The sequence below is a fragment of the Seriola lalandi genome, unplaced genomic scaffold (assembly GCF_002814215.2).
Source record: "Seriola lalandi dorsalis isolate HSWRI2012SDOR001 ecotype SW California unplaced genomic scaffold, Sedor1 jcf7180002049656, whole genome shotgun sequence".
Taxonomy (NCBI): Eukaryota; Metazoa; Chordata; class Actinopteri; order Carangiformes; family Carangidae; genus Seriola; species Seriola lalandi.
This window is the reverse complement of record NW_019520209.1, coordinates 1-23847: the sequence shown is the minus strand read 5'-3', so window position 1 is coordinate 23847 and position 23847 is coordinate 1. Positions and strand designations below refer to the sequence as shown.

Here is a 23847-nt window from a genome sequence, read left to right as displayed (position 1 = left end):
TTATGCCTCTGCGTTGCTCCATCATGCTCCAGTCTGGTGAAGAATGGAGGTAGCTAAACATCAATGGCTCGAGATAGGGAAAGACCTTTGTTTTTGTTTTTTTGTGTTGGGATCTATATGAACAGTTTGTAAGGATGTTCTGTATAGATGAGGGATGATGGAATAGAGATGACTGTGTTTTTCAGTTTATGCACATCAGTGACCAGATATAACTTCCCTCTGTTAGTGACATTGTTTTTGTTTAACTGTACTATTTCCTCACTCTTGGTGATTGGGAACATTGTTGGTATTCTGGTTCTCTACTTATTCATTATCTGAGCACGATTGTCATCATTACTCGCCCTGCTAGCTTAATGATCACAGGCTTAGCAACAGCACTCATAGATGCTCCGCTGTTTAGCAAAAGCGTTGAAGTTATTGATATTGTCCCTAATGTAGTGAGGGACAATTGGGCAGGGGGATGATGTGTGTGCTCACCTCTGAATTTAAATAAGGCCTCAGCGTATAAGTAATTGCTTTTGTGTGATTCATACCAGCATCATGCATTTGGCTGACGTGAGTGAAATGCAGTTGAGTTAGCCTCACTTAATTCATAACGCAGTGTGTTGTACCTTGAGGATTTACACTGCTCATTTCTCCAGGAGCTAGTCTCTAGTTATTTACTGTACCTCAGTGGGTGTGTTGGAGATGATAGAGGGGGTGTTGTAAGGGTTTGTTTTATATTACTTTATGTTACACATGCCCAAAATCTGAGTGCAGATTTGAATGTGTCATGCATCATAAATATTAAAAACTATGAATGTCTTAAATCTTCATTAATATTTCACCTTCTTCCTACATAGGTGGAAACTTTAGTTTAATTTGCCAATTTGTTAGCCAGCTATATCTAGGACTGTGGGTCCTGACCTTTATAGCATCTCATACTTCTAGCATCAGAGCACTCCTGTGTTTTTCTTTTATCATTCCCAAATGCAGCTGATTCATAGACCTTTCTGTACAATAAACAACTGAACAACTTGTCATAGCAGTTAAAGCACAAGTGAAACTAATATCAATAATCGGTCAATTCCAGAAAATATCCCAATTAAATTTATAAAATAACAATGTTATTTAGTTACACCTGTGCAACTCCAAATGTCTGTTGTAAACAAAACAAAACACTTATAGTATGAACTGAACAGATTTTTTGGCCACTTGGGGGCAGCTCAGCAAGCTTGTTGACATATAACCTTGTGTTGACATATTACCATGCAGCTTTAAGTTTCACTCACAGCGCAGCACCTCTTCTATGGTCCACGCCCAGTCTTGGTAGCACTGAAGAAGTAAATTTTTTTGGCAATATACCTGTAGCTCATCTAAAGATAATTAGCTTTAACTCCATGTTATCAGACATGAAACTGGGCAGGAATGTGGCTCGTACCTTCCTGGATTACTACAAACTCAACAACCTTATCAAGGACAACAGACCAACTCACATCGAAAGGTAAAGCAGTATTGTGTCCTGAATAAATACTAGTTGAAACTTAATCAATTAACTTAAATACCTTCTCTCTTTTGCATATTATTGAATGCATTGTTGCTTTGATATTTCCTGAACTTTGTGCTACCATCTAAATCATTCTCGTTAATGTTTTTGTCTCCAGTTCTGAGGTGATGCCCCAGACAGGCAATGGAAAAGGCATTGGCGCTGGCAGAGACGCAGTGGACAGAGAGAGGGAGAAAAGCCAGGGTGTCAGGCACTAGACAGAAAGACGGACAGACGGACACAGACTGAGCATGTATAAAATGCAGAGCACCGTGGCAGGAGGATCCTTCACACTTCATTGCCTTTAGAAGCTCCACATCTCCATGGTTATAAAGACTTATTCACAGATTTGTAACAGTGGGGTGACTGGTACTTGAAGGACTAAAATCAGAGCAAGTTTCCTCCTGGGTTATTTAGTGGCTATAAAATGTGGACTATTGAATGGCAAGGGAAGACAGACTGGTTACTCATCTTTATTCCAGTGCCATCTTTGTGTTCATTGGTTGTAAATAAATGCATGCTTCCTTGCATGACTTGGATGATGTTATTATCTCTGTTATTATTATTAGTCATTAAACATTTAATCACTTAATCATAATGTTGTACCTGTTGCTCTCTTATAGCAATAATGGGAATGTTAATGATTGCTATAAATTAGACCTACAGTTATGTATGGATTATCAAACAGGCCCACTGGGGGGGCTTTACAAGTCTGTGCCCAGGGGCCCATTTTCTTGTTATCCGTCCACGCCTACAGTATCATCACATACCGTCTCTGGCGGTCATCCAGAATTCATCAAAAACACGGTTACATCCGTAGATCTCTTTGTGAGGTTGGTTATTAGCTCTGGACTGCTCTATTAGTTAACTGCAGATTTCAGGTAAACTTAACACAAGTTTGTGATAAAATGAAATGTAGTGTTGAGGGCAGAAACTTTTGTGCATGTTTGTGCAGAGAGTTTTTGATTTGCTACTTGTCGGTCACATGACCTTACATCCGCTCTGTGACTGTTGCTGTTTGGCAGCTATGACAACGAAATTTGAAAGTTGGATGAATGGCCTCTATGAAGAAAAAGCTTTTGTCTTCTAAAGTGCCTCGAAACTCTCTGAAATATACCGTATATGTGGACATTCAGGCAGTAAGTTCGTCCTTATGCTTTTCCCTTGCTGCAAAGTACACAAACTGACCTGCTGTTAACTAAGCTAGCTAGCGAGCTTAGATACTTCCCCATCGTAACCAAACAACGTCAGTAAATTAACATGTAGCTAGCGTTTGTTTATGTTAGCTTATCCAGATTAAATTAACCAACTGGGCACCCAACGCTTGTATTTGAATGTATAACGTGTCTTTATGTAGGTTTTGCATTATCTGCTTCATTTCAAACTGGGCTAAATTATTCGCTAAACGTGTACAAGGCTGGTTTGTCATAAAAAAAAAAAACATTTTAGCAATAAAGGACGCAAACTAAAACAACAGGATGCTTGACATGTCTTAACAGTTTCACTATTCCTGCACAGGTCACGTGTCCAGGAGTACTTCTAACTAAAAAGAATGATGTCTACCTCAGTGTGTGTATCATGGGCCAGTACAGAAAGACTCCCTGTTTGCCCCCTGTATTCCCTTTACTCTTCCACCACAAAATGGTCTTTGTCAAGGTGAGAATAACAATTTATTACAGAAGTAAGGGATTCCCGCCTGGCCAGGACACAAGCTGTAGGACTCCCAACTGCCTGTTTCTTTGTTTTGTTTTTTTCAGATTTGCCGGAATGACTAGTCCATATTTTGTACAATGTCAAGAAGGAATGCATATTATACTTTACCTTCATGCCTTCATGTCACAACTCTCCTGGGATAGTAACATCTATTCATTGTACTTTTATCTACACTATAATCTATATTGGATTAATCACAAAAAATCTCCTTCCCAGTCTTTCCTTTTTTCTATTTGAATCCTTATGCTTATGTTTGTGCCATTTGTTCTTGCTTAGTTGCATTTGCATTCACTTGGGGCAGCTTTCCTACATAATTACTCATCTCTTTTTGAGTAGTGAGGAGCTACTTAAGCAACTGAGCAGATTTTTGCATTAAGTCTAACGATTTAAATCAGCAACCCTTCAGTTTGAACAATACTAGCCCAACTCCTGATAAAAGATACCTTCCTTTCCTTGGGGAGAATGGCAGAGTTAGATACTGCGCTGTCTATCTCATGTTGTTATAAGTATTGATTTGTCTGTACTCTGCCTGTTTTACCAGACTTTACCCGGTGTTGTTGACCCTGCTGATGTAGCTGACCTCCTCGAAGGTAAACGGCCATCTGGGATTTGCTTCCTCATCTCTTAGTCCTGAATCCTCTGCTATGCAAGCTTATAGGCTATTAGTTGTGATACTGATCATTAGCTCACAGTCAATTTGTGCTTTCCTTCCTCTCAGCTGACACAACATCTTTTGAGCTGATTCAGTTGGTGCCTCCAGGTATGCTTTCTGATGATGCCATATGGGCATGTTAAATCCCCACTGTATCCAGTCATTACACTGCAAAAATAGGATTTCTGTGCGTGTGTGTTTGTGTTCCTGTTTACTGTCTCTTTGTGTACGGTTTTTAGAGGGTGAGGTCCTAGCCACGATGGAGGAAAGCAGCAGAGATTTCCTGTACCCTGGTCCCAGACAGAGCTTCAGAGAAGGATCTGCGGAGAGAGAAGTACTGATGAAGAGGTCCTCTTCCTTTCCCGTAAGCTGTTTTCCATGTATTGCTTTTATTTCCTTCTTAATCCTCCTTCCAACACCTGGGCCAATATTCATCAAACCTCTGAGAATTAAATTTAAGAATGCTCTAAAGAGTCATCTTAAGAGAAGAAACATTTTTCACTGTGAGCTGATAGAAACATTTATCAACAAACATTTATCACTTCTTTTTAAAGTATCTTTAAAGAGCAACTCTATGTATGCTCAGAGGAGAGACAGCCAATCAGAGATATGGATTTACCCCACATCTGCTATATTGTACTTTATTTAAAGTGGTATGTCATTCTGCAATAACATGTATAATTACAATTTTTTTTTTAAAGAGTTAATTTGTGTTTAATCCATAATATCGTCAATCGTTACACATGTGAAATTCATAACAATCTATAGGAAACTAGCTGAAATGGCAACACAATTCTGTTGCAAGACATTCTGCTGTTGGTAGAGAAGGTACGTCAGACAAATTGTATAATAAGGAGAATTTAGTACCACACTGACAAGTGCAGAAAATGAAGATACATGGAATGTTACTGTAAACAAAATCAATTCCATATTTATTCTTGTTGTTTGCACCCCTGATAAATGCAAAAAAGAAAAAGGAAAGAGTGGTGTTCAATCCTTCAAATGCAAATAATAGGCTAAAACTATTCTATTCTTAATTACAGTGCCTCAGCTAAAGTATTATTTATCATGATTAATGATATTCCACAATTACAGCATAAACAGAGGTGTTTGCCTCTGTGTCTGTACTGCAGTTACTGTATGTACAATAGCATCTAGTCTTAACCAATTTAAGAGAGTACATTTTAATTTTATAAATAACTTTTATTCTTAAAATTACAAAGGAGTAAATGTGTGGATTTTAAACTTTAATCTTTATCTCAAGTTCAAAATTGTACTTGTAGCTATTTGATAAATATGGGCACAGGTGTAAGTGTAGTTTTATACTTTCCTCATCTGCAAGTATGCTAGGGTCCACCCGAATGACGTAAATCTTTGCATCTGAGGGTGTACGCTCTGTGTGGACGTCCATGTAGCCTCTAATTTGTTGTGTCCGCATGGCCACTACACTACAAGGGCACCAACTGCGTATTCTTCCTCCAATCGAACTCCAAGAAGACCAGAGAGTAGTATAAAAAAAAAACAACTACAGGTCCACAGCTTTCCATGTGTGTGTCCGCAGAGGAGTATAATTGAAGCTTAACACATGTCATTAATGCCTGCAAATGTACCTGAGCCACTGTGCACAGCTGAATCGGTTAAAGCAGCGAGGGTATTCCTGTGGCAATATTACATGTGTCATTCACAGAAAGGAGAAGATTGTTGCTCTAAGTCAGTCTCCTCCTTTTCTCAGTGGCTGTTATGTCCGTGCACATGACGGACATGTACTACCAAGATAACCAATTCAAAAACACTGTCTTGTCTTAGACAGAGTGAAGTAATTTCTTCAGGAAATATGGCATTTTCCATGTACATCTGTCAACTGTCTTTACTATACAACCAGAAAAACTGAACTGAGAACCTCCTCTTTTTTCAATCACTCCAACTCTTCTTATATCATTTCTTTCCCTCTCTACCTCCTCCCCCTTTCATTCCTTCATCTCTCCGTGGCCAGGGGTTGCTTTTTTATCCTCCCCTTGTCCTCCGAGGCACTAACTGGCATATTTAAATGTCTTTAAACACCATTCCCCTCACCGTTGCTTTTATATGTTTGTGTTTGAGGCTTACATAGCAATTTAGATGTCTCTCTCCAAATGTCATATTATTTAAACATCACTGGAGCCTTTCTCTTTTCTTCAATTTGTTTTTTCAAGGCAGGCGTAGATTGAAGAGTTGTGGTTGTAAATTGGTGTTTCAAGCAGCTCTGTTATCTGTCCTTTTGTCTTCATCTCCCTGTTCAAGGTGTTGTGTTTGGTCCTATTGTCTGTCCCTCTAGGGAATCTCTCCCAAAGTGGAGTTTGCCACGACATCAGTCATAGAAGAGAGTGATAGAAGAGACAGCTGGCCTGCAACGCCTGTAAGAATGACCTTTTATTACACACACTTTACAGTTTTTATACCTCTGTGCCAGTGATAGCCAGGGCCAGAGTTTTTGGGTCCATTATGTCTTTTGGTTGCCCGTCCATCCCATTATTGTGAATGTGATATCTTCGTAAAAACTTGAGGGAATTTCTTCAAATTTAACATTCACTTGGACTCAAGGATCAACTGATTAGATTTTGGTGGTCAAAGGTCAAGGTCACTGTGACCTCACAAAAAATGTTTTTGGCCATAACTCAGAAATTAATATGCTACTTATGATTACAATTGTACACAAATGACGAATAGGATAAAATGATGAAGTGATGGCAGTCAACTCAACTCTGTGACATTATAATGTTCTGCAAAAACACTTCTGGCCATTTGTAACTCAGGAAGGTGAGATTATGACCATATTTCCTGCAATTTGGCTGGTTGGCGGAGGCATACAACTGTTAGACAGTAATTCTAGTTCACATTTGCTGTGCTTTTTGTTTGCTCGCTCTTGGTTTACTTGAGTTACATCCGTGTTTGATCTGTAAAGTGCTTTGGAAGAAGTCTGCCTTTTATAAATAAATTTAGTTGTGTGTTCATGGCCTTTCAAAACAGCTTTGTCAAAATCAAAACAGTTAAAGTCCCTCAGATTGCCACTCAAACATGAAGCAAACAGTGTGTTTATCATCCTTCCTGGATGTATGGAGTTTGAACACATCACAGCTACATACTCTGCATCTCTGCAAGTGTTGACCACAGCTACAGCAGTGAAAACTATTCTCTAGAGTGCTCTAATGAGTGGTATCGCTCACCATCAAATTTGTCTGTTTCCACCATACATACCCACCTTCTATTGTTGCCATGGCTACTGCATCTATCCATCCATACTGGCAGTGTTTCAAGGATATCTGTTCTCTCCTTGTGAATGTAATTACATGGAGGCAGATCTGTGTTGCTGATAGTGAGACTTCTATCCCATCTCTGACTAGCTGGGAGTTGACACAATTTTTGTCAGAGAACCAGTCAGTCAGTCAGTGAGCCAGTCAGTTTTTTTACATTAACTATCCGGACGGTGGGTCACTTGTATCTCTTTCACTGTGTCCTTGTGGATTTTAAAGGGTAACTGTGTTCAGCTGCATTAAATCACATATTAGATTGTAAGAGATTTATTTCATTCTGACTCTTTTTCTCTCTGCCTCTTCTTTTCTTGTGTGGATATCTTAAGTTTTGTGTTTGTCACATTCCCATCCACAGTTGTTGTTTTCAACACAGAGCTGAAACTATTTATTGATTAATCTATTAATTAATCTTCACAAAAAAAGGCTTTTGGACAAATGATTAATGAAAATGTATTGACTTTTTTTACATTTGTCTTATTTTAATAATAAATTTTATATTTTTAGTTTTTGTATCGTTGGTACAGACAAAAAAAGCTAGTTTGTGCACACCAAGAGGGCAGACTAGTGCACCAGTGTTGAACTCAATAGAGTGTTACTTTAAAAAACAGGATAAAGGAAAGTCCTGTTAGTATCATATGATCCATCACACAACGGTTGGCATGTTGTGCCAAAAACACTACCATGCATTTCCCAGGTGCAGTAACCTAAGCTAAGCTATTTGTTTAAATGGGATGTCATTGACAGCGAAGAAGATTGTCAGAGTGTTCTCCCAGCCCCTCGGGGGATGTCTGGATCAGAGCACCGCTGTGGCTGTCAGTAGAATTTCTCCATTTTCTCTTTCCTAATGGCTCCTCAGCATAGGCATCTCCCAGACTGCCAGCCCGCCCAGCTGACAAACCATGGCCTGTTTTAATAGATTTAGAAGGATAGCAACTTCTATAAAAACCCTCTGAAACTCTAGTTATGAATATACACCCATTTTTTCGCAATGCCTTACTCTTTTTCACCCAATTTCTTGTGCTTCTGTCTACTCTTAGCTGCTGTCATTCTTATTTACATTTCTAGTTTTTAAGCCTTCACCACTCAGGAAAAGTGACTGTCACTGTTCGTCCACCAGCAAAGAAGAGACGAGAAGAGATGAAGGAAGTCTGAGATGGTGGAGGATGTGTTGAATGAAGGGCATACTTGTCTTAATTCCATTAAATCAGACCATTCTCAAATGGCAACCTTAATGACGATTTATTCATAATTTAGTTTCTCTTAAAAATAGTTCTAATGTTGTGTGATTTCCCTAATTAGCATTTAGATTATCTTTGTTTTACAGCCAGGTAATGCCTCTCTATAATATTAGACGGGAGATGGCCATCAAATGCAATTAACATTTTATCTTAACTTATTTATCCCTGGTTGGCATTACCCGCAGGAAGAGGGATATTGCATGGGAGAATGATGTTAGTGGCCATTAGAGTTATTGAAGTAATTCTGCAGAGGTTGTCTCCATGGCAGTGTCGACTGCGAGAGCCGTTGTTGTTGTAACACTTAAGCTGGATGATTTAGCTAATGGTTTAATGGTTTTGTCCAGGGAGAACAAGTCTGTGTCGAGAGTGAGAGCAGCTGCCTTAATGGCAAAAATGGCTAATGCTTCTGTAAAGAAACAACATTGTGGTCTGCAGAGAAATCTAAACTGCTGATACAAATGTTATGTGTCACCTCAAAATGGAGATCTGTGAGAGTAACCTGACATGTTAGAACAACATATCAACTTTTCTCTCTCTCTATTTCTCTCTCATATTCTGTCCTTGCGTCCTCAGAGCTGCTGTCTTTCTCCAGTGAAGCCATCTTTAACCCCATCCAGACAGAATTCAGCGAAAAAGTCTTCACCATCCAGCAGGCATTTTTCCAGAATAGATGATGGGAGCTTTGCCTCTTTGAAAGGTGCAAAGGAAAAGCTAAATACTAAGGCTAGCGTCACAGACTCGGCACCATCATCATCATCCAGACGTTCCCCATCATCCTCATCTGGCTGCAGTCCCCGGAAAAACAAGAAGGAAAGAAAACATGCTTCTCCCAGAGTGTCTGTAGACTCTGGCTACCAGCAGCCTACAGTTTCGTCAATGGCACGAGCCCTGTCCCCTTACACTCACCGCAAGATGTGCCAGCTTTCAGAGGACGCCAGGCAGAGGCTCAGCCACCTCCAGCTGGGGCCTCACCACTTCAGGAAGGAGACAGAGAGTCAGCCACCCTTCTTGGTTAGAAACATCAGATATATTCTTCCAAACTGAAAGCAACTGATAAAAGAAAAGTGGTGTGATGTTTTTTTTAATGCCAGCAATACACATGTTTAGTGGACAGGGGTTACAACATTAATGGGATCCTGAATTGATGCAGTTCAAACCCCAGTGGGAGCTTCCCAAAATTTAACTTAATCTATTGGGCAGATTAAGTGGAGGGCATAATAAGAGCAGTGTTAATCTTTTTACCTGAGCCGTTAATGCATTTTGACGTCATGAAAATGTTTCACTATGTGCACATTTAATATGGCCTATTATCCTCACAGAGTGGCTTGAGTGTTCTTTAATAGAACACGACCTGTATTTAGGTTGGTTATTTGCTAAGTCTTTAATTATGACCGTATCACTGTTATGAGATATTTGCATATAAAAGGGGTGATTTTCTGATCACACAGCCTTGGGGAATAATATACAGTCGATGGACAAGAACAACACAGCCTCTAGTCCTCTGCTCCTCCCTCCCTCTGCTCCCCACTGTATTCCTGCTTCTTCATTTACATCAAATCTAATCCTGAGGTATGAATATCAAAATCCACTCGCATGCTGTTATTAAAAGAAATGATTAGGTACTGAGTTGTTTGTTTCTGTCACACACATGAATGGAATCTACTAGAATACAACGGGCATTTTATTAAAGTGAGGAGCATGCTTTTCCTGCTCTGGTTTTCCTGGGGGAATCTTCTGTCGACAATTAACCCTGGTAATTGAGAGTCAAGCTGCAATTAACAAATAGATACCTAATGAAGTAGCTCAGCCCCATGGTGAATGCATTATCAGTGCACGTTTCAGAGCCTCAACTCCTGGTTTGTGGTTTGTGTGTAGAGGGAAGCACATTCCTATAGATAACCTGAACTGTGTTGTTTGAGATACTGTAGGTGCTTACTCTGTAAAAAGTCTTGTCTTTGTTTCCTTTACACCTTATTGTAATCTCCTTGGTGAAATGCTTTGGGCTTGAGATGACTGCACAAATATGAAATATGCTGTTGTTGATTTCATTTATGCAATATAACAGACCGATTTTGTCTGTTTTTGTCATGGCAATTTAAACTAGGACAGTGTTAATTATACTGTTTAACCTCAAGTTATTTTTTTCTGTTGTGTTTTTATGCCAGGTCTCTCGTCGCAGTAGTGTCTCTTGGATGGGAACTCCTCCCTCCTCTCCCCACAATGGCAGCATGCATCGATACTCTTTTAGCTCCTCAGCTGATCAAACAGGTACTATCGGCTCCCAAAGCAATGCTATACATGTTTTACTAAACTCCCCGATTATAATATCACATGAAGTCTTTTATAATAAATAGTTTTCAGGTTTGGATTGTTCAGTGTCATATGAATGTCTCTTATATAACTAACTTGTCTTTGTTGTTTTAGATTCTTCTTTACTGGGTAGTTACAGACCAAGAACAGATAGAGTAAGTCTAATTATAACATTTCAAACCAGAAAATACAATGATCTACTGTTTTGATCCGTAGCATGGTGTTAAGTGTTCAAACGTTGTGTACTGAAGGGTGTTTTGCTGCAATTAAGAAGTGTCTCTTTACTTTCGGTCAAATCATTTACACATGCTATAAACTAGATTTAATGAAATTGTGTTTTTGTCTTACCTTTCTCACATGACCCTTGTCTGACCTTTGTTTTTGATTGACCCTGATGTTAATGAATTCCTTACTTCACTCTTACATAAACTGTGTTGCCTGTAAACTGTGACCTCTCCTAGTTGAAATCAGGTTCTGTGAGGGTCCAGTCATCTCTAGAGACACAGTCCAGACAAGAAGCCCGGACAAGAAGCCCTGTGAAACCCTGTGGTTCTCCTCCTGCACACTCTACCGTGGTTATGTCAAAATCCAGAGGTCCTCTGAATCTCAGCAACCATTCCCTCAGAGAAAGGTAAAACCATTCCCTTCAGCCTGACCTTGAAAATACTTGAACATCTGTTGAATCTTTTAAATGTTTGTAAAATGAAAGGGTGTGTTCATCATCATCAGTGTAACAATCATAAAACTGGACCTTTACTTCCTAAAGGTTTGTAGAGAGATCCTCTTTGTAGTGTTCAGAAATTAGGCCAACAAACAAGTTTCTGTTGATGTTGTGACAAAATTATTTTAAATTCTACTTGTGATAAAGTGAGCCCACCTCTGAGCTCTGAGTTTGGCTCTTCTCGCCCCAAATCCAGCTGATTTTCTGACTCACGCCAAAGAAGGAGATAACATAATCCTCTTTTTGTGGTGTTTGCCCTGAATTTATCCTGGTCCATCTGTGTAAATCATTGATGTTTGCTCAAAAGATCTTAAAAGCAAAAGAGACACCTGTATGAGTTTGCGATTACTGTGTACGGCAAATATATGGCAATCCCATGAGACGTTAGTCATACACTGTCGCTGCTTTGTGTGCATGTGGGTGCGCGCTCATACACATCCAATCTTTAATTTTGATTACACTCGACAGGCAGGATGAATTCCCCTCCACCTCTTAAATTACAGAAGCTGATGTCTTGTCATGTTTGTTCATTACTAAGAGAGGAGGCAGAGAGAAGGGAAAACAAAGAGGAAAATGGTATTGATTTGTGTTTCAACTTGAGTCTGATGCATTTGACCCGATGCACACTTTAATACATTCAGAGAAACCTTGTCATCGATCATGGCAGCTGTGAGTTGAACAAACCAATGGGACTGATATTCCGTTTTGTTTGTTTGTTTGTTTCTGCTCTCCTTTCCCCTTCCCCTCTGCTCAGTCCATAAGCAAACATTAAAATCAATAGGCAATCTTAAATTGCAAAGTAAATTGTAGGAAATGAATGATACTTTTCTCTCAATTGAAAACGCGACAGGAGTTGCAGGGTGGGAGATTAGAGTGGGCCTTTGTAGATTCCCTCCGACAGGGAGAGGGGCACGTCTTACCACAAATCTTTGATCTATAAAGAAAATGACAGATGCCAGTGGCAACGTTTGCCCCCTAAGCCCCGAAGTCTCAGTCTATTCATGTCTCTGGATGATTTGTCCTTGATGACTTTTTGAAGCAGGTAGTGAGTTTATGTGATTACAGATGAAAAGCTTCTATTCCCACACTGCAGGCCTGGCCAAGACACCAGTCAGTCCGTCAGTCAGTCATCACCCCTCCACTCCCAACAAATAGACAGAAGTGAATAGTAATAAATTGCAGTATTGCCTCTCATTCATGTCTGTCTGTCAGTGCAATCTGTTATTTCACAACTGCCCGTGGCCAACTTGCAGACACATTTATATTGTATTGATGAAGCACATTTATGCCTCCAGTTCAAAAAGACAGTTGGTTCTGTCAATTGTGAAATTACTTTTCAGGACTGAATGTAGAATAACATTTACATGGGGGGAACATTGATGTTAATTTCAAGATATTTTAAAAGGATGATGTTGAGCACAGGATACACTAAAGCATTTGCGATGTCGGTGTCCTGGTAGTTTCAGCTTTGCATCTGCTCACCATGTCTTATGTTAGGTTATAGCACAGACTAGTGGGCAAAGGGAATACTTATCACAGCATCTTGAAAGGAAGGCAGGCCATGTTTGCAATATGAACAGCTGAAACTGTTTATTTAGTTGATTGTTAAAAAAATAATTTTTCAAGCAAACATTCAATGGTTCCAGATCCTCTTATGTGCAGATTTCTTGTTTTTATTTTATATTATTGTAAATTAATATCTTTGTCTCCTGGACTGATAGTGCTAGAGACCCTGTGATGGGCATTATTCACTATTTTGTGACATTTTATAGATGAAACCTTTTTTGGCTTGTGAGCCATTAAAACAAAGCCATGTCTACTTGCAAGTTTCTTTGCCTTACTTTACTAGTCCTGAAGAAATTAAAAATCCACTAATCCCCCAGAAAAAAGACTAATAAAAGTAGTTGTGTGGTATATGCAGGTATATGTGACTCAGGCTCAGTTAATTGAGTTTATTTGATCAATTGATTTGCAATGAGCCGTCTCTTGGTATTTGTTTTCCTTAGGCTCCAGACCAGTCAACCCAGTCCATCCTACTGGGAGGAGATCCACAGCCGAGTTCAGAGAATCCTGCAGACACACAGAACCACCTGGGACCATCGAGTGGCCTTTGACCTTTAACCTTCTGATGAAAATGTAACCAAATAATTTGAATTGGCAGTGCAAAGACTTTCAATGTTAAACTTGTTACTACAGGCTGCACTAACCTGTTGATTTTAACTATACATGCCGTAAGTTGTCTGTAGGATGGACACACACACACATCCAGACAATAACACACTTTTTTAACCTCAAGATTTTATCGTTGAGCGAGTCGAACCAATCTTACACACATGTATCTTTATTTATCTGAATTTGATGTTCATTTACATTTCAAATCTTCCCAGGCACCTGCTGAGCCGTGTTTGTCGTCATTACTGTTTGAAAAGGCAGGAAATTTGCAAGGGTTATGTTCAAACGCATAGCAGCACAGCTTCCCTCCCACCCATCAGCTGGGCTGTGTTTTAAAACGCCACGATGGTGACACCAAACTGAGACGTCGTTTAATTTCTCTAAAGCAGTGTGTGAAATTGGCTCGGCTATAAAGAAGCAACATTTTTTGTGCGTGTGTGTGCGAAGGATTGGGGGGGGGGCATGGTGGATGTAAGCTGCAGCTGTTAAGGACTCATCTTTCACAACACAAAAGAGAAACAAGAAGGTAGCCAAGAGCCACAGTTGGGAGCCAAGCTACAAGAGACTGAAGAGGTTTAAGCGAGAAAGGAAGAACAAAAGTAAAATCCTGAATGAAAGCACAAAGAATGTATCCTTAAACACACATTAAGACAGTCATTCAGATCCATAGTGTTACACTGAAATGGCTTTAATATTTAAAATCAAAACTGTAGAGTTTGTATGCATGTGCTCTTGACACAGAAGTTGTCTGCTCTTTATGATAAACACTTAATCTCTAAGACAGTGTTTCATTTAAGCATAGTAGCTTACATCTTTTATTATTGCTAATTAAATGAAGTGCAGCCACAGTATCACGAGAGATTAATTTTAAATTATACTAAATGAAGAAAATGTATTACGCTTTACATACAATGAATGATCATGAGTTTCTTCAATGCAGTGGGTACATTCTAACTAAATGTGGGGAATCTAATTAATAGTCAAACTACAAGTCCCTTCTGGATTCCTCTCTACAAATATTACAAGTAACTTAAAATAAGAAATTAAAATTATATAAAATTAAAAAATGTGACTTTGACATGGTGTGACCTCAGCGTTTGACTATATACAACACAGTTAAGACAATCAGGACACCAGTTTTTTGTCATAAATGATAATGGTGTTAATTCATCCTACAGGACAAACTTTATTTTCAGAATGTGATGTGTTTAATTTAGGAGAAGCATTACAAACATTGGTGCCAGTCAAAAGAAAATATTTTAATGTTTGATGCATGTATTTTTGCAGATTCCCGCACAGCAAGGTACTGGTCCATTTGATTAAAAATCTGTTTGTTTCAGTTGTAAATAGAAGCATGTACACCATATTTACTGATAACTGTACAAAGGAAGACTTTTTTTACCATCACACTCACTGAATCCACTTGACTTGTATCATCTTCTCAAACATGAAACAGTCAGTTTCTTCATGCAGACATAAACTCAATCCATCTTTAGAGATGAAGAGGAGTGAATGAGAGGGATTCTGTAAAGCTTCATATTTAAGTCCCAAAATTGATGCTTGATTGATGCTCTCTGATCATCAACAAACCACCCCCCCGTTGAACACTTGGAGTTGATACCAGTGTCTGAAAATCCACTCAAAGTCTTCAGATTTACTTCTTATGGAATTTATTCTTCTTCTTGTTCCTCTTGCCAGCTCCCTGCGCTGCTTTCTCTGTCACAATGTGCTGGTATTTCTTTTTGTTGTTGCTGGTAAGAGAAGAAAATAAATTTTATGTTGCATTTTTCAAAGTTGATGGAAAGGATTTGGGGGACAAGCAGTGTTACTTTGCCAAGTTCTTTTGTACAATGTATCTTTATACTTTGTTATTGAAAATTCTCCAGTGGTGCCACAAAACTAAGCTCACACAACCCGAGCATAAGCTGCGGTAGTGTTACGCTCTGTCAGATTCTTTGACCTGATGAGAAATTTCAGCTGTGTTGCCAGTGAAAGTTTCCGATGGTTACATAGTGATGGCTGTTGAAAAATTGTGATGGTGAAATATTACAAATATCTAACCGTGTCTAAACACTTGACAGTGTTTACTGGTGTCCTGTATATCCCTGTCTGTGCAGCACTTCACCTGTAAATATTTGAATTTCAAACCATCGGTCTGCTTCACAGTTTAATCTCGTGTCCCAGGATCTGATGAGTAACTAATTTCAGTTGCTAATTACTAATATTCAAGGAATCTACCAGATCGAGATCAGCAGTATCAGTGTAATCATTTGCAAATCATTTAGCTGTTAAAGCTAATTACCATGTATTGGTGTAGACCAGATGCATGGTGCTCTTCAGGCCACTTGTTTTTTATGTACTTGATCATACAGACATATTATCTTCTTATTACTCAGTTAACGTCAGCTGCTGTTGGAGTTGGTTTCCTTTACGGGGTAAATGAGGAATAAGGAATTTTCATTTGAAGTGAGGGAGAAATTGAGAGAGGTAAAGGCTGCCTGAAGACATAGTTTCTTCAACACTTCCGATGGACACTGAAACCATGCTAGAGATGTGACATAATCAAATTTGTCTGTGTGACCACACTTACTGTCTGAACTCAGCATCAGCCAGCAGCTCCTCCACCATGGTTCTCTTCCTCTCCTTCTTGGGAATACGGGAATGATAAAAGTCGACTGCATTGTCCGCCACTGTACCAACCTGTATCACATACACACAAACATAGATGTAAGAAAAAAAGATTATATTTGTAGCTTCATGCAGCTGTTAATCAAATCTACAAGCATTTAAAAGGTTGAAAAATAAAGATTTATAACCATGTTTCTAAAATATGGAGATTTGTGTGTTATTGACAGAAAATTTGAGGAGCTTTTTTTTTTTTACCTGAAAATACTTGGGAAAACCATCTCTGTCGTTCTTCTTGTAGAACCTCTTGGGGTCCATGGAGCCTCTCATCTTCAGGACTTGGAGGTCTCCTTTCAGCTCCTGAGAGATCTCAGGGGCTTTCATATTAAACCAACCGTCTCCTGTTGATTTCTCCCTCTCTGCCTGGGAAACACAATGACTTCAGTTATTTCAGTTGCATTTTAAAAGTAGTTGCACAGACTTTGAATATAAACTGCTAATATGTATTATTTATGATGACTGCAGTGTATATGTTTGGCATTATGTGCCATCACAACTGCTTTCACAAACCAGAGCATTACTATGTAAAACTTACTCTGTGTTTCAGTTTAGTGGCTTGTTTGGATTCACTGTATGGAGGCACCGCATCCTTCTTTTCAAAGTCTGGTCCAATCACGCTCTTCTTCATCACCTGAGAACCACAACAAAAAACTTAAGCGCTGCAAAGCACCAAACTCTGTCAACACTGTACTGCTAAGAGATAAAAAAAGGACAAAGTCAAAAAGAATTGGAGGGGAAACCATGAATAACACCATATCAGGTGTTATTGGATTTATTCACCCTTGCATAACTATATAGTTCATTATTAATTCTGCATCACCAATCATCTTCAAGGGGAATAAAAATCAATCACATATTTACCTCATCTTGGATCTTCTTTTCCTTTAGTTTTTGCAGCGAACTGGAGACAGGTTTTGATTTGCTGCCATCAAAATTGATGTATAAACCCCCGAGCTCCTTCACTCTGATGCCGGGGTCAATGCGGCTGGACATCTCTTTCCTGAAACAAATTGGCACAGAGAAAATTCCTCAGGAGGAGCAGTCATGTCTCATTTCTCACCTCTGCACACAGTTATAATAATAAAACATAATAACGATGATGTGTCTGAAGAGTGTGGCTGCACTGACTATATGTGCTCAGCATTTTAAGGATAAGCTTTGTGATATTCCGCATTTTTCTTTTAGCCATCAGAATCCATGAAAAGCCCAAAACCAACAATCAACCTACTCCTACTAACAAATGTTGTCTGTGTATCTTAAGGCTGATATATCGTATTACTCTGTGTCGTAGAGCTTCATTGTTGTCCAAAAACTATTAAAAACACATTAGTGAGCCGCACAGCGTTACTTCCTTGTTGCAAAAAAAGAGAAAACATGGGAAAGTCGTTTTCCCAAAATGTCAAACTATTCCTTTAACAGGATATTGCGTAAAGCCAGTTTTATCCTTTAGTCACATGTTGCAGATATATAACTCTGTATAATTTGTACTCCTGAGTGAACGAACCAGTCGGAGGCTGTCACTTTACATATACTTACAGCTGAGGATTTCGACTCCAGAAGAGGATTTTTGCATCATCATCATCATCATCATCATCCCCCTCCTCATCCACAAACTCGTCATCTTGCTCCTCCTGTTCAGCTTCTTTATTTTTGGCCTCTTCTTGCTCTTCTATGTGCCTCTCCGTATAGTAATGTTCATCGGCCTCTTGTCCGGGCCGTGTGTCAATCATAAACAGTCCTTCAACTGATGCAGCTGCTGCTTCTGACTTCTTGGAAGGTCCATCTCTCTCCTCCTCCTCCTCTTTCTCCCTGTATTCCAAATCCTTCTCCTCCTCTTCTCCAGAAACTTCTCTTTCCTCCTCTTCAGCATATTCATCTTCATCATCGCTGCTCTCCAGCAGGCTGATTACTTTTGTTTTCTGGACAATGACGTCTTTAGGTTGCTGTTCAGAGTCAGAATCCACTGTAATCTTTTGCTGCTGTCGAGATGTTACCTGAAAGGACTGGACTTGGACCTCGCCAGAGTCAACCACCTGCTGAGTATCTGTGTTCAGTGTGCTGACTTCCATTTTCTCCTCCACACTGGGCTGGGTTACTACAACTGCATCCTCATCCACAGCTTTATCTTCCTGTGATGACTGGGTGTCCACGTCAGCTATCTCCATAGGTTCGCCCTTCTCCTCAATGATTTCAGAAGCCTTCTCATATAATGTTACTATAACAGATTGGCAAGGCTTTAATGGCTCTGATGACTGGATCATTTCCTGCATCATTTCCATCTCTGAGGTGTCCCCGTCTTTAGTTTCAGCAGACTGCTCCTCCTGCTGGTCTTTGGCCATCACTGCAGGCTCACTCACAACCTCCTCCTCTTCTCCCTTTTCCACTCTTTTTGTATCCGTCTCATTTGATGTGAGATCAGCACTAATCACATCCTCTTTTTCTTCTAATGTTTGGCTCTGTTGTTCCTCCAACAGTGTGCAGTCTGCGTCCTCAGCGATCACTGTGCTTTCTAACCTAGAGTCATTTAATGAACGGTCCTCTTCAATGGGCTCTGCAGCTTTTTCAAGAACAATGCAAAGGTCTTTCACTGAGCTTCTGGACGCTGGAGCGCCTCTGCTGCTGTTCCACGAGCCTGTGCGGCTGCTGCAGGGAGTTCCTCTGGCTCTTGTGGAGCAGGGGCTGCCCACTGGGGAATGCACATCCGTCATCTCAGAGTCTGAGTCCATGGCTTTGGGACCTGTGGATTGGGCCTTGCCCCGTCTACGAGTAGTAATACTGTAAGTGGGCCCGGACTCAAAGCCTTCAGAGTCACAAGATGGGGGCTCGCTGCCCTCCATATTGGCTGATGCCTTCCCTCTTGCTGCCCTCGTCTGTCTACCAGTCGGGGCAGGGGAGTGCGAGCGCTCCGAGGACTCGTTTAGGTGTATGGGGATGGGATTTGTTTGTCTTCTGGATTTTGTGGCTCTGCGGGTGGTGGACTTAGAAACTTCTGAGACGCTGGATGTGCAGCTGTCAGCATCTGAGACCTCCGAGTCCTCGGTTTGTTGTTTGGCAGAATATCTGGTGCGGGTTTTTCTCTGACTTCTGGTGACTCTCTTTGTTTCGGACACCACAGAGCTCCAGGACTCTGTCTCCAGGACCTGGTCGACTTTGATGTCTCCCACCCCAGCACTAATTGGGTCAGAACATTCAGGAGCTGTCTTCCTCCTTGTGCTGCGGCGACTAGTTTGGCCAGTTTTTGATGAAGACACCACAGAAGAGCATGATTCCACCTCCGATATCTCCTCATCTTCCTGACTTACTGCACGGGGCTGTCTCCTCCTGCTGCTGCGTGTCACTGGTGGTTCAATGTCGGACAACACAGAGCAACAAGACTCCAGGTCTGAGATGTCCGCTTCATGGGTAGAGCCCACTGGTGTGCAGGGTTGCTCTGGACTGTGTAGTCTGGAAGCTCTGGTGCATCTTTTCATTGAGGAGGTCGGTGGAGATGCTGGAGGTTCTCCCTCGCTTTTCTCAAGCTGGCTGCTGGTCCCCATGAGGACATGATGGGTAGTAGTCTCTGCTTCTTTAGCAGCACTCCTGGTTCTCCGGCCAGTGGAAGGAGTGGTCTGTGTGGCAGAAAGAAGACTAAGTCAGTAAAAAAATGTATCTCAAAGTACAGGGCTGCCGTTTTTCTATTCTTATAATCAACAAAGACTAAACCAGCACTGTGTTAATCTGTCTCTTAACACTCTTTCTGGCTTTACTTCCCTGTCTGTAGCAAAGCTATAAACTGTAAGCAAATGTTACTCAAACAGGAGTAAGACGTGCATTTATTGGGGATTATTTTCAGGTCTATTATTAAACATTTGGTGCTCTACAGGGACTGTTTTCATGATAATAAAGGAACATGACACTAGGTGACACGTGGGAGATAATAGAGCTCTATGCCATAGAGGAATAAGCTGTATTACACCTTGGTTACACAGGCTATGCGTGTTAGTAGGATCAATCTATTGATGGTTTTGCAGTCATGTTGACAATAAAGAAAAATGTAGATTACAGATTAAATTGTTTTAACAGTAATGCATAGGATAATAGGATCTTGAAATCAAATTTTAAGACACACCGGCAGCCAGTGCAAGCACATTTCAAGTTTTTATTCATCTCAAACTGATATTAGATTCAAAAACAGTTTATACAACTTGGATGATAAATAATCTTTCAAATTACATGTTAAGGAATTTACAAAAAAAATCTAGAGAGAAAACCCTGACCCCAAACTCTACAGTTAGTACATTCAGCTATCTTTTATGTACTTGACTATGATGATTTGTTTAAAAAATATGTAAGCTCCTCCATCTACATGTATCCTAACAGCTCTGATCTCTCTGCAGTTTAGGTATATTTACTGTTTCAGTATACATCAGACGAGTCTTGTTTTTTAATTTAACAGAGCTAAAGATAAAAAAAACAAAACAACAAAAACATTCAAATGTTTTTCACTCCTATCAGTTGCACTGCAACACGATCTGAAAATGGATCGACTGATTTCAGTGGCCGTTTTTAAATTTCTAATCGAGACTTCCAATGACTGCAGCTGCATAGACATAGTACGAACACATCTGAATCAAGAGAAGATCTTAAACTCAACTTTATGAAGAGTTTAGCTGCTGCATTCTAGTCTGTCAATTGCACTCTGATTCGTGTGGGTTAAAACACCTTCAAATATGTTTAAAATTTAATTTTTTCTCCACTCCACAACACCACCCAAACATTTACAAACTCTGAGCAGGGGACAGGCTGGTGCTGTCCACGTGTGTCCACACGTCAGATAACTGCCACGTGACAGGCTTCATTCACCTCGGACTGAACCTGTACACGATCTCTCAACTTCTACACGTTTAAATAAAATCTTTCTTTCCCACGTACCGGGACATCAGAGGACTGTTCGGGGTTTGTTTTCGCTGGATAAGTCACGCGTACTCCTCTCCTGGTGGCCACCATCTTGTTTGCTGCTGCCGCTGTTGCCTTCTCTGTAACTTCCGGTGTGAAGGCTAGACTCAAATAATCAACTCACCGAAATGACACAGTCCACAGCAGTCGAAGGCAGAGCTGTAAACCAACTTAAAATCACAACTCAGTAGTTTAGTATCAAAAAGGGGAAGTCCTCCATGCAACACAAATTCGAGTGTTATATTATTACATATTGTGTTTTTATATTATTAATGCTGTAAGGGTGCAAATAACATTTTAATGTTGTAGTTGCCTGATGTGAAGGTAATTTAGGCACTGTATGGTAGTTTAAGCTGTGCCACTGCATTATTGATAAAATGCTTTGTATTTAAGATCATAATTTGTAAAGTAACTATTACATCACTGGATATAATAGTTTCTTAGTTAAAAGAGCCAGCCCAAACTTTTATCGGCCCATAAGTAGAATTTGATTTGGCCAAGGGTGTCAACAGTGACAGGAACGAAACAACCTTGCCACCCCTCAAAGACAAAAGAGATTGACTTTTTAATGTCATCAACCAAATGGTTTATTAACATATAAGATCTGAATATACATTCAGAAATGTCCACATGCAAATGTAATTTATCTGCATGTATTGAATCTCCTTATATGAAATATATGTACATATGAAGCAAAATCATATATGTATGCACAGTATAACCTATGAATATAAAGATTACACGTGAAACCTATTTGAAACATTATTATAAATTGACATATGTGTCTAACTGATAGAAATATGTATTTTAGAATATCTGTTTATATTATAAGTTTATATTATAGACATATGTAACTTGAAAAATATAACCATCCCAAAACCTGTCAGTATATGTTAATTACATATGTAAATGCACAATGTAGACATATTATATAATGTTATAAAAATGTCATAGTATAATAAGGCATGAAATGTCATAAAAACACCATACTGCAGAAACACATAAAAAAGTCACATAATGTAAGGCATAAAAATTTAATTAAAACGTGAAATTGTACTATGGCATGAAATTTCATTAAAACATCATAGTATAGTAAGGCATAAAATAACGTAAAAATGTAATTGTATAATAAGATATAAAATGTCAAAAAAAAACGGCATAGTTATAATGTTATAAAAACGTCATAGCAAAGTAAGTAAAAAAATGTTAAAAAAAACGTCATAGAGAAGAACGTCATAATAAGGTATAAAATGTCAAAAACAGATATAAAATGTCATGAAAACGGCATAGTATACTATGGCATGAAATGTCATGAAAATGTCATAGTATAGTAAGGCAAAAAATGTCATAGTATAGTAAGGCATAAAATATCATGAAAACATCATAGTACAGTGAGGCAAAATTTTTTTACATAAACGTCATAGTTATAGTAAGGCAAAAAATTTTGTAAAAACATCATAGTATAGTAAGACATAAAATGTAAAAAAAAAAAATGTCACATTCACAATGTACTATGGCATAAAATGTCATGAAAACGTCGTAGTATGGTTAGGCAAAAAGCGGCATAGTATAGAAAGCCAAAAAATGTTATAAAAAGTCATAAAAACGACATAGTAAAGTAAGGCATCAAAAGTAATAAAAACGTCATAGTATCGGAAGGCATAAAAAGTCATAAAAACGTCACAGTATAGTAAGGCATAAGAAGTCATTGTATAGTAAGGCATAAAAAGTCATAAAAACGACATAGTATAGTAAGGCATAAAAAGTCATAAAAACGTCATAGTATAGTAAGGCATAAAAGGTCATAAAAACGTCATAAAATAGTAAGGCATAAAAAGTCATAAAAACGTCATAGTATAGTAAGGCATAAAAAGTCATAGTATAGTAAGGCATAAAAAGTCATAAAAACGTCACAGTATAGTAAGGCATAAAAAGTCATAGTATAGTAAGGTATAAAAAGTCATAAAAACGACATAGTATAGTAAGTCGTAAAAAGTCATAAAAACGTCATAGTATAGTAAGGCATAAAAAGTCATAGTATAGTAAGGCATAAAAAGTCATAAAAACGTCACAGTATAGTAAGGCATAAAAAGTCATAGTATAGCAAGGCATAAAAAGTCATAAACAGTCATAGTATAGTAAGGTATAAAAAGTCATAAAAACGTCAGTATAGTAAGGCATAAAAAGTCATAGTATAGTAAGGTATAATAAGTCATATTATGGTAAGGCATAAAAAGTCATAGTATATTAAGTATAGTAAGGGATAAAAAGTCATAGTATAGTACGGCGTGAAAAGTCATAAAAACGTCATAGTATTGTAAGTCATAAAAATGTCATAGTATAGTAAGGCGTAAAAAGTCATAAAAACGTCATAGTATATTGAGGGATAAAAAGTCATAGTATAGTAAGGCATAAAACGTCATAAATACGACATAGTAAAGTAAGGCATAAAAATTAATAAAAACGTCATAGTATAGTAATGCATAAAAAGTCATAGTATGGTAAGGCATAAAAAGTCATAAAACGACATAGTATAGTAAGGCATAAAAAGTCATAGTATAGTAAGGTATAAAAAGTCATAGTATAGTAAGGCATAAAAAGTCATA

The 23847-nt window shown here is 38.9% G+C and overlaps 3 protein-coding genes across 3 annotated transcripts in view; 2 read left to right on the top strand and 1 right to left on the bottom strand.

Annotated features, from left to right (window-relative positions):
- Positions 1 to 2067, top strand: part of LOC111648828 (cytosolic carboxypeptidase 6-like) — a 36916-nt gene extending 34849 nt beyond the window's left edge. The window contains exons 8-9 of the mRNA XM_023398553.1: positions 1390 to 1483; positions 1644 to 2067. Coding sequence (XP_023254321.1) covers positions 1390 to 1483; positions 1644 to 1743 — 194 coding nt within the window. The 3' untranslated portion in view covers positions 1744 to 2067. The remainder of the gene's footprint in view (positions 1 to 1389; positions 1484 to 1643) is intronic.
- Positions 2068 to 2160: 93 nt separating this feature from the next.
- Positions 2161 to 16324, top strand: spata6 (spermatogenesis associated 6). Its single transcript, XM_023398555.2, has 11 exons — positions 2161 to 2664; positions 3044 to 3181; positions 3780 to 3828; positions 3957 to 3998; positions 4130 to 4254; positions 6205 to 6285; positions 8992 to 9429; positions 10584 to 10686; positions 10843 to 10883; positions 11190 to 11359; positions 13456 to 16324. The coding sequence occupies exons 1-11, from the start codon at positions 2581 to 2583 to the stop codon at positions 13568 to 13570; spliced, it is 1386 nt and encodes a 461-aa protein (XP_023254323.1). The 5' UTR covers positions 2161 to 2580; the 3' UTR covers positions 13571 to 16324.
- Positions 14860 to 21327, bottom strand: dnttip2 (deoxynucleotidyltransferase, terminal, interacting protein 2). Its single transcript, XM_023398554.2, has 7 exons — positions 21218 to 21327; positions 17843 to 19914; positions 17168 to 17306; positions 16842 to 16937; positions 16505 to 16669; positions 16212 to 16321; positions 14860 to 15372 (listed from the first exon to the last, which is right to left on the bottom strand). Exons 1-7 carry the CDS (start codon positions 21290 to 21292, stop codon positions 15276 to 15278), a joined length of 2754 nt encoding a protein of 917 aa, XP_023254322.1. The 5' UTR covers positions 21293 to 21327; the 3' UTR covers positions 14860 to 15275.
- Between the last annotated feature and the right edge of the window lie 2520 nt (positions 21328 to 23847).

Bases quoted from the DNA above. Each gene is read 5' to 3' on its own strand.
- dnttip2 (XM_023398554.2), bottom strand. From the start codon at position 21,292: ATGGTGGCCACCAGGAGAGGAGTACGCGTGACTTATCCAGCGAAAACA. The intron at 19,915-21,217 runs GTACGTGGGAAA...TCTGCCACACAG, and splicing joins AACAGTCCTCTGATGTCCCG to ACCACTCCTTCCACTGGCCG. The intron at 15,373-16,211 runs GTAAGTGTGGTC...TTCTCTTACCAG, and splicing joins GCTGATGCTGAGTTCAGACA to CAACAACAAAAAGAAATACC.
- spata6 (XM_023398555.2), top strand. From the start codon at position 2,581: ATGGCCTCTATGAAGAAAAAGCTTTTGTCTTCTAAAGTGCCTCGAAAC. The intron at 3,999-4,129 runs GTATGCTTTCTG...TACGGTTTTTAG, and splicing joins GATTCAGTTGGTGCCTCCAG to AGGGTGAGGTCCTAGCCACG. The intron at 9,430-10,583 runs GTTAGAAACATC...TTTTTATGCCAG, and splicing joins AGAGTCAGCCACCCTTCTTG to GTCTCTCGTCGCAGTAGTGT.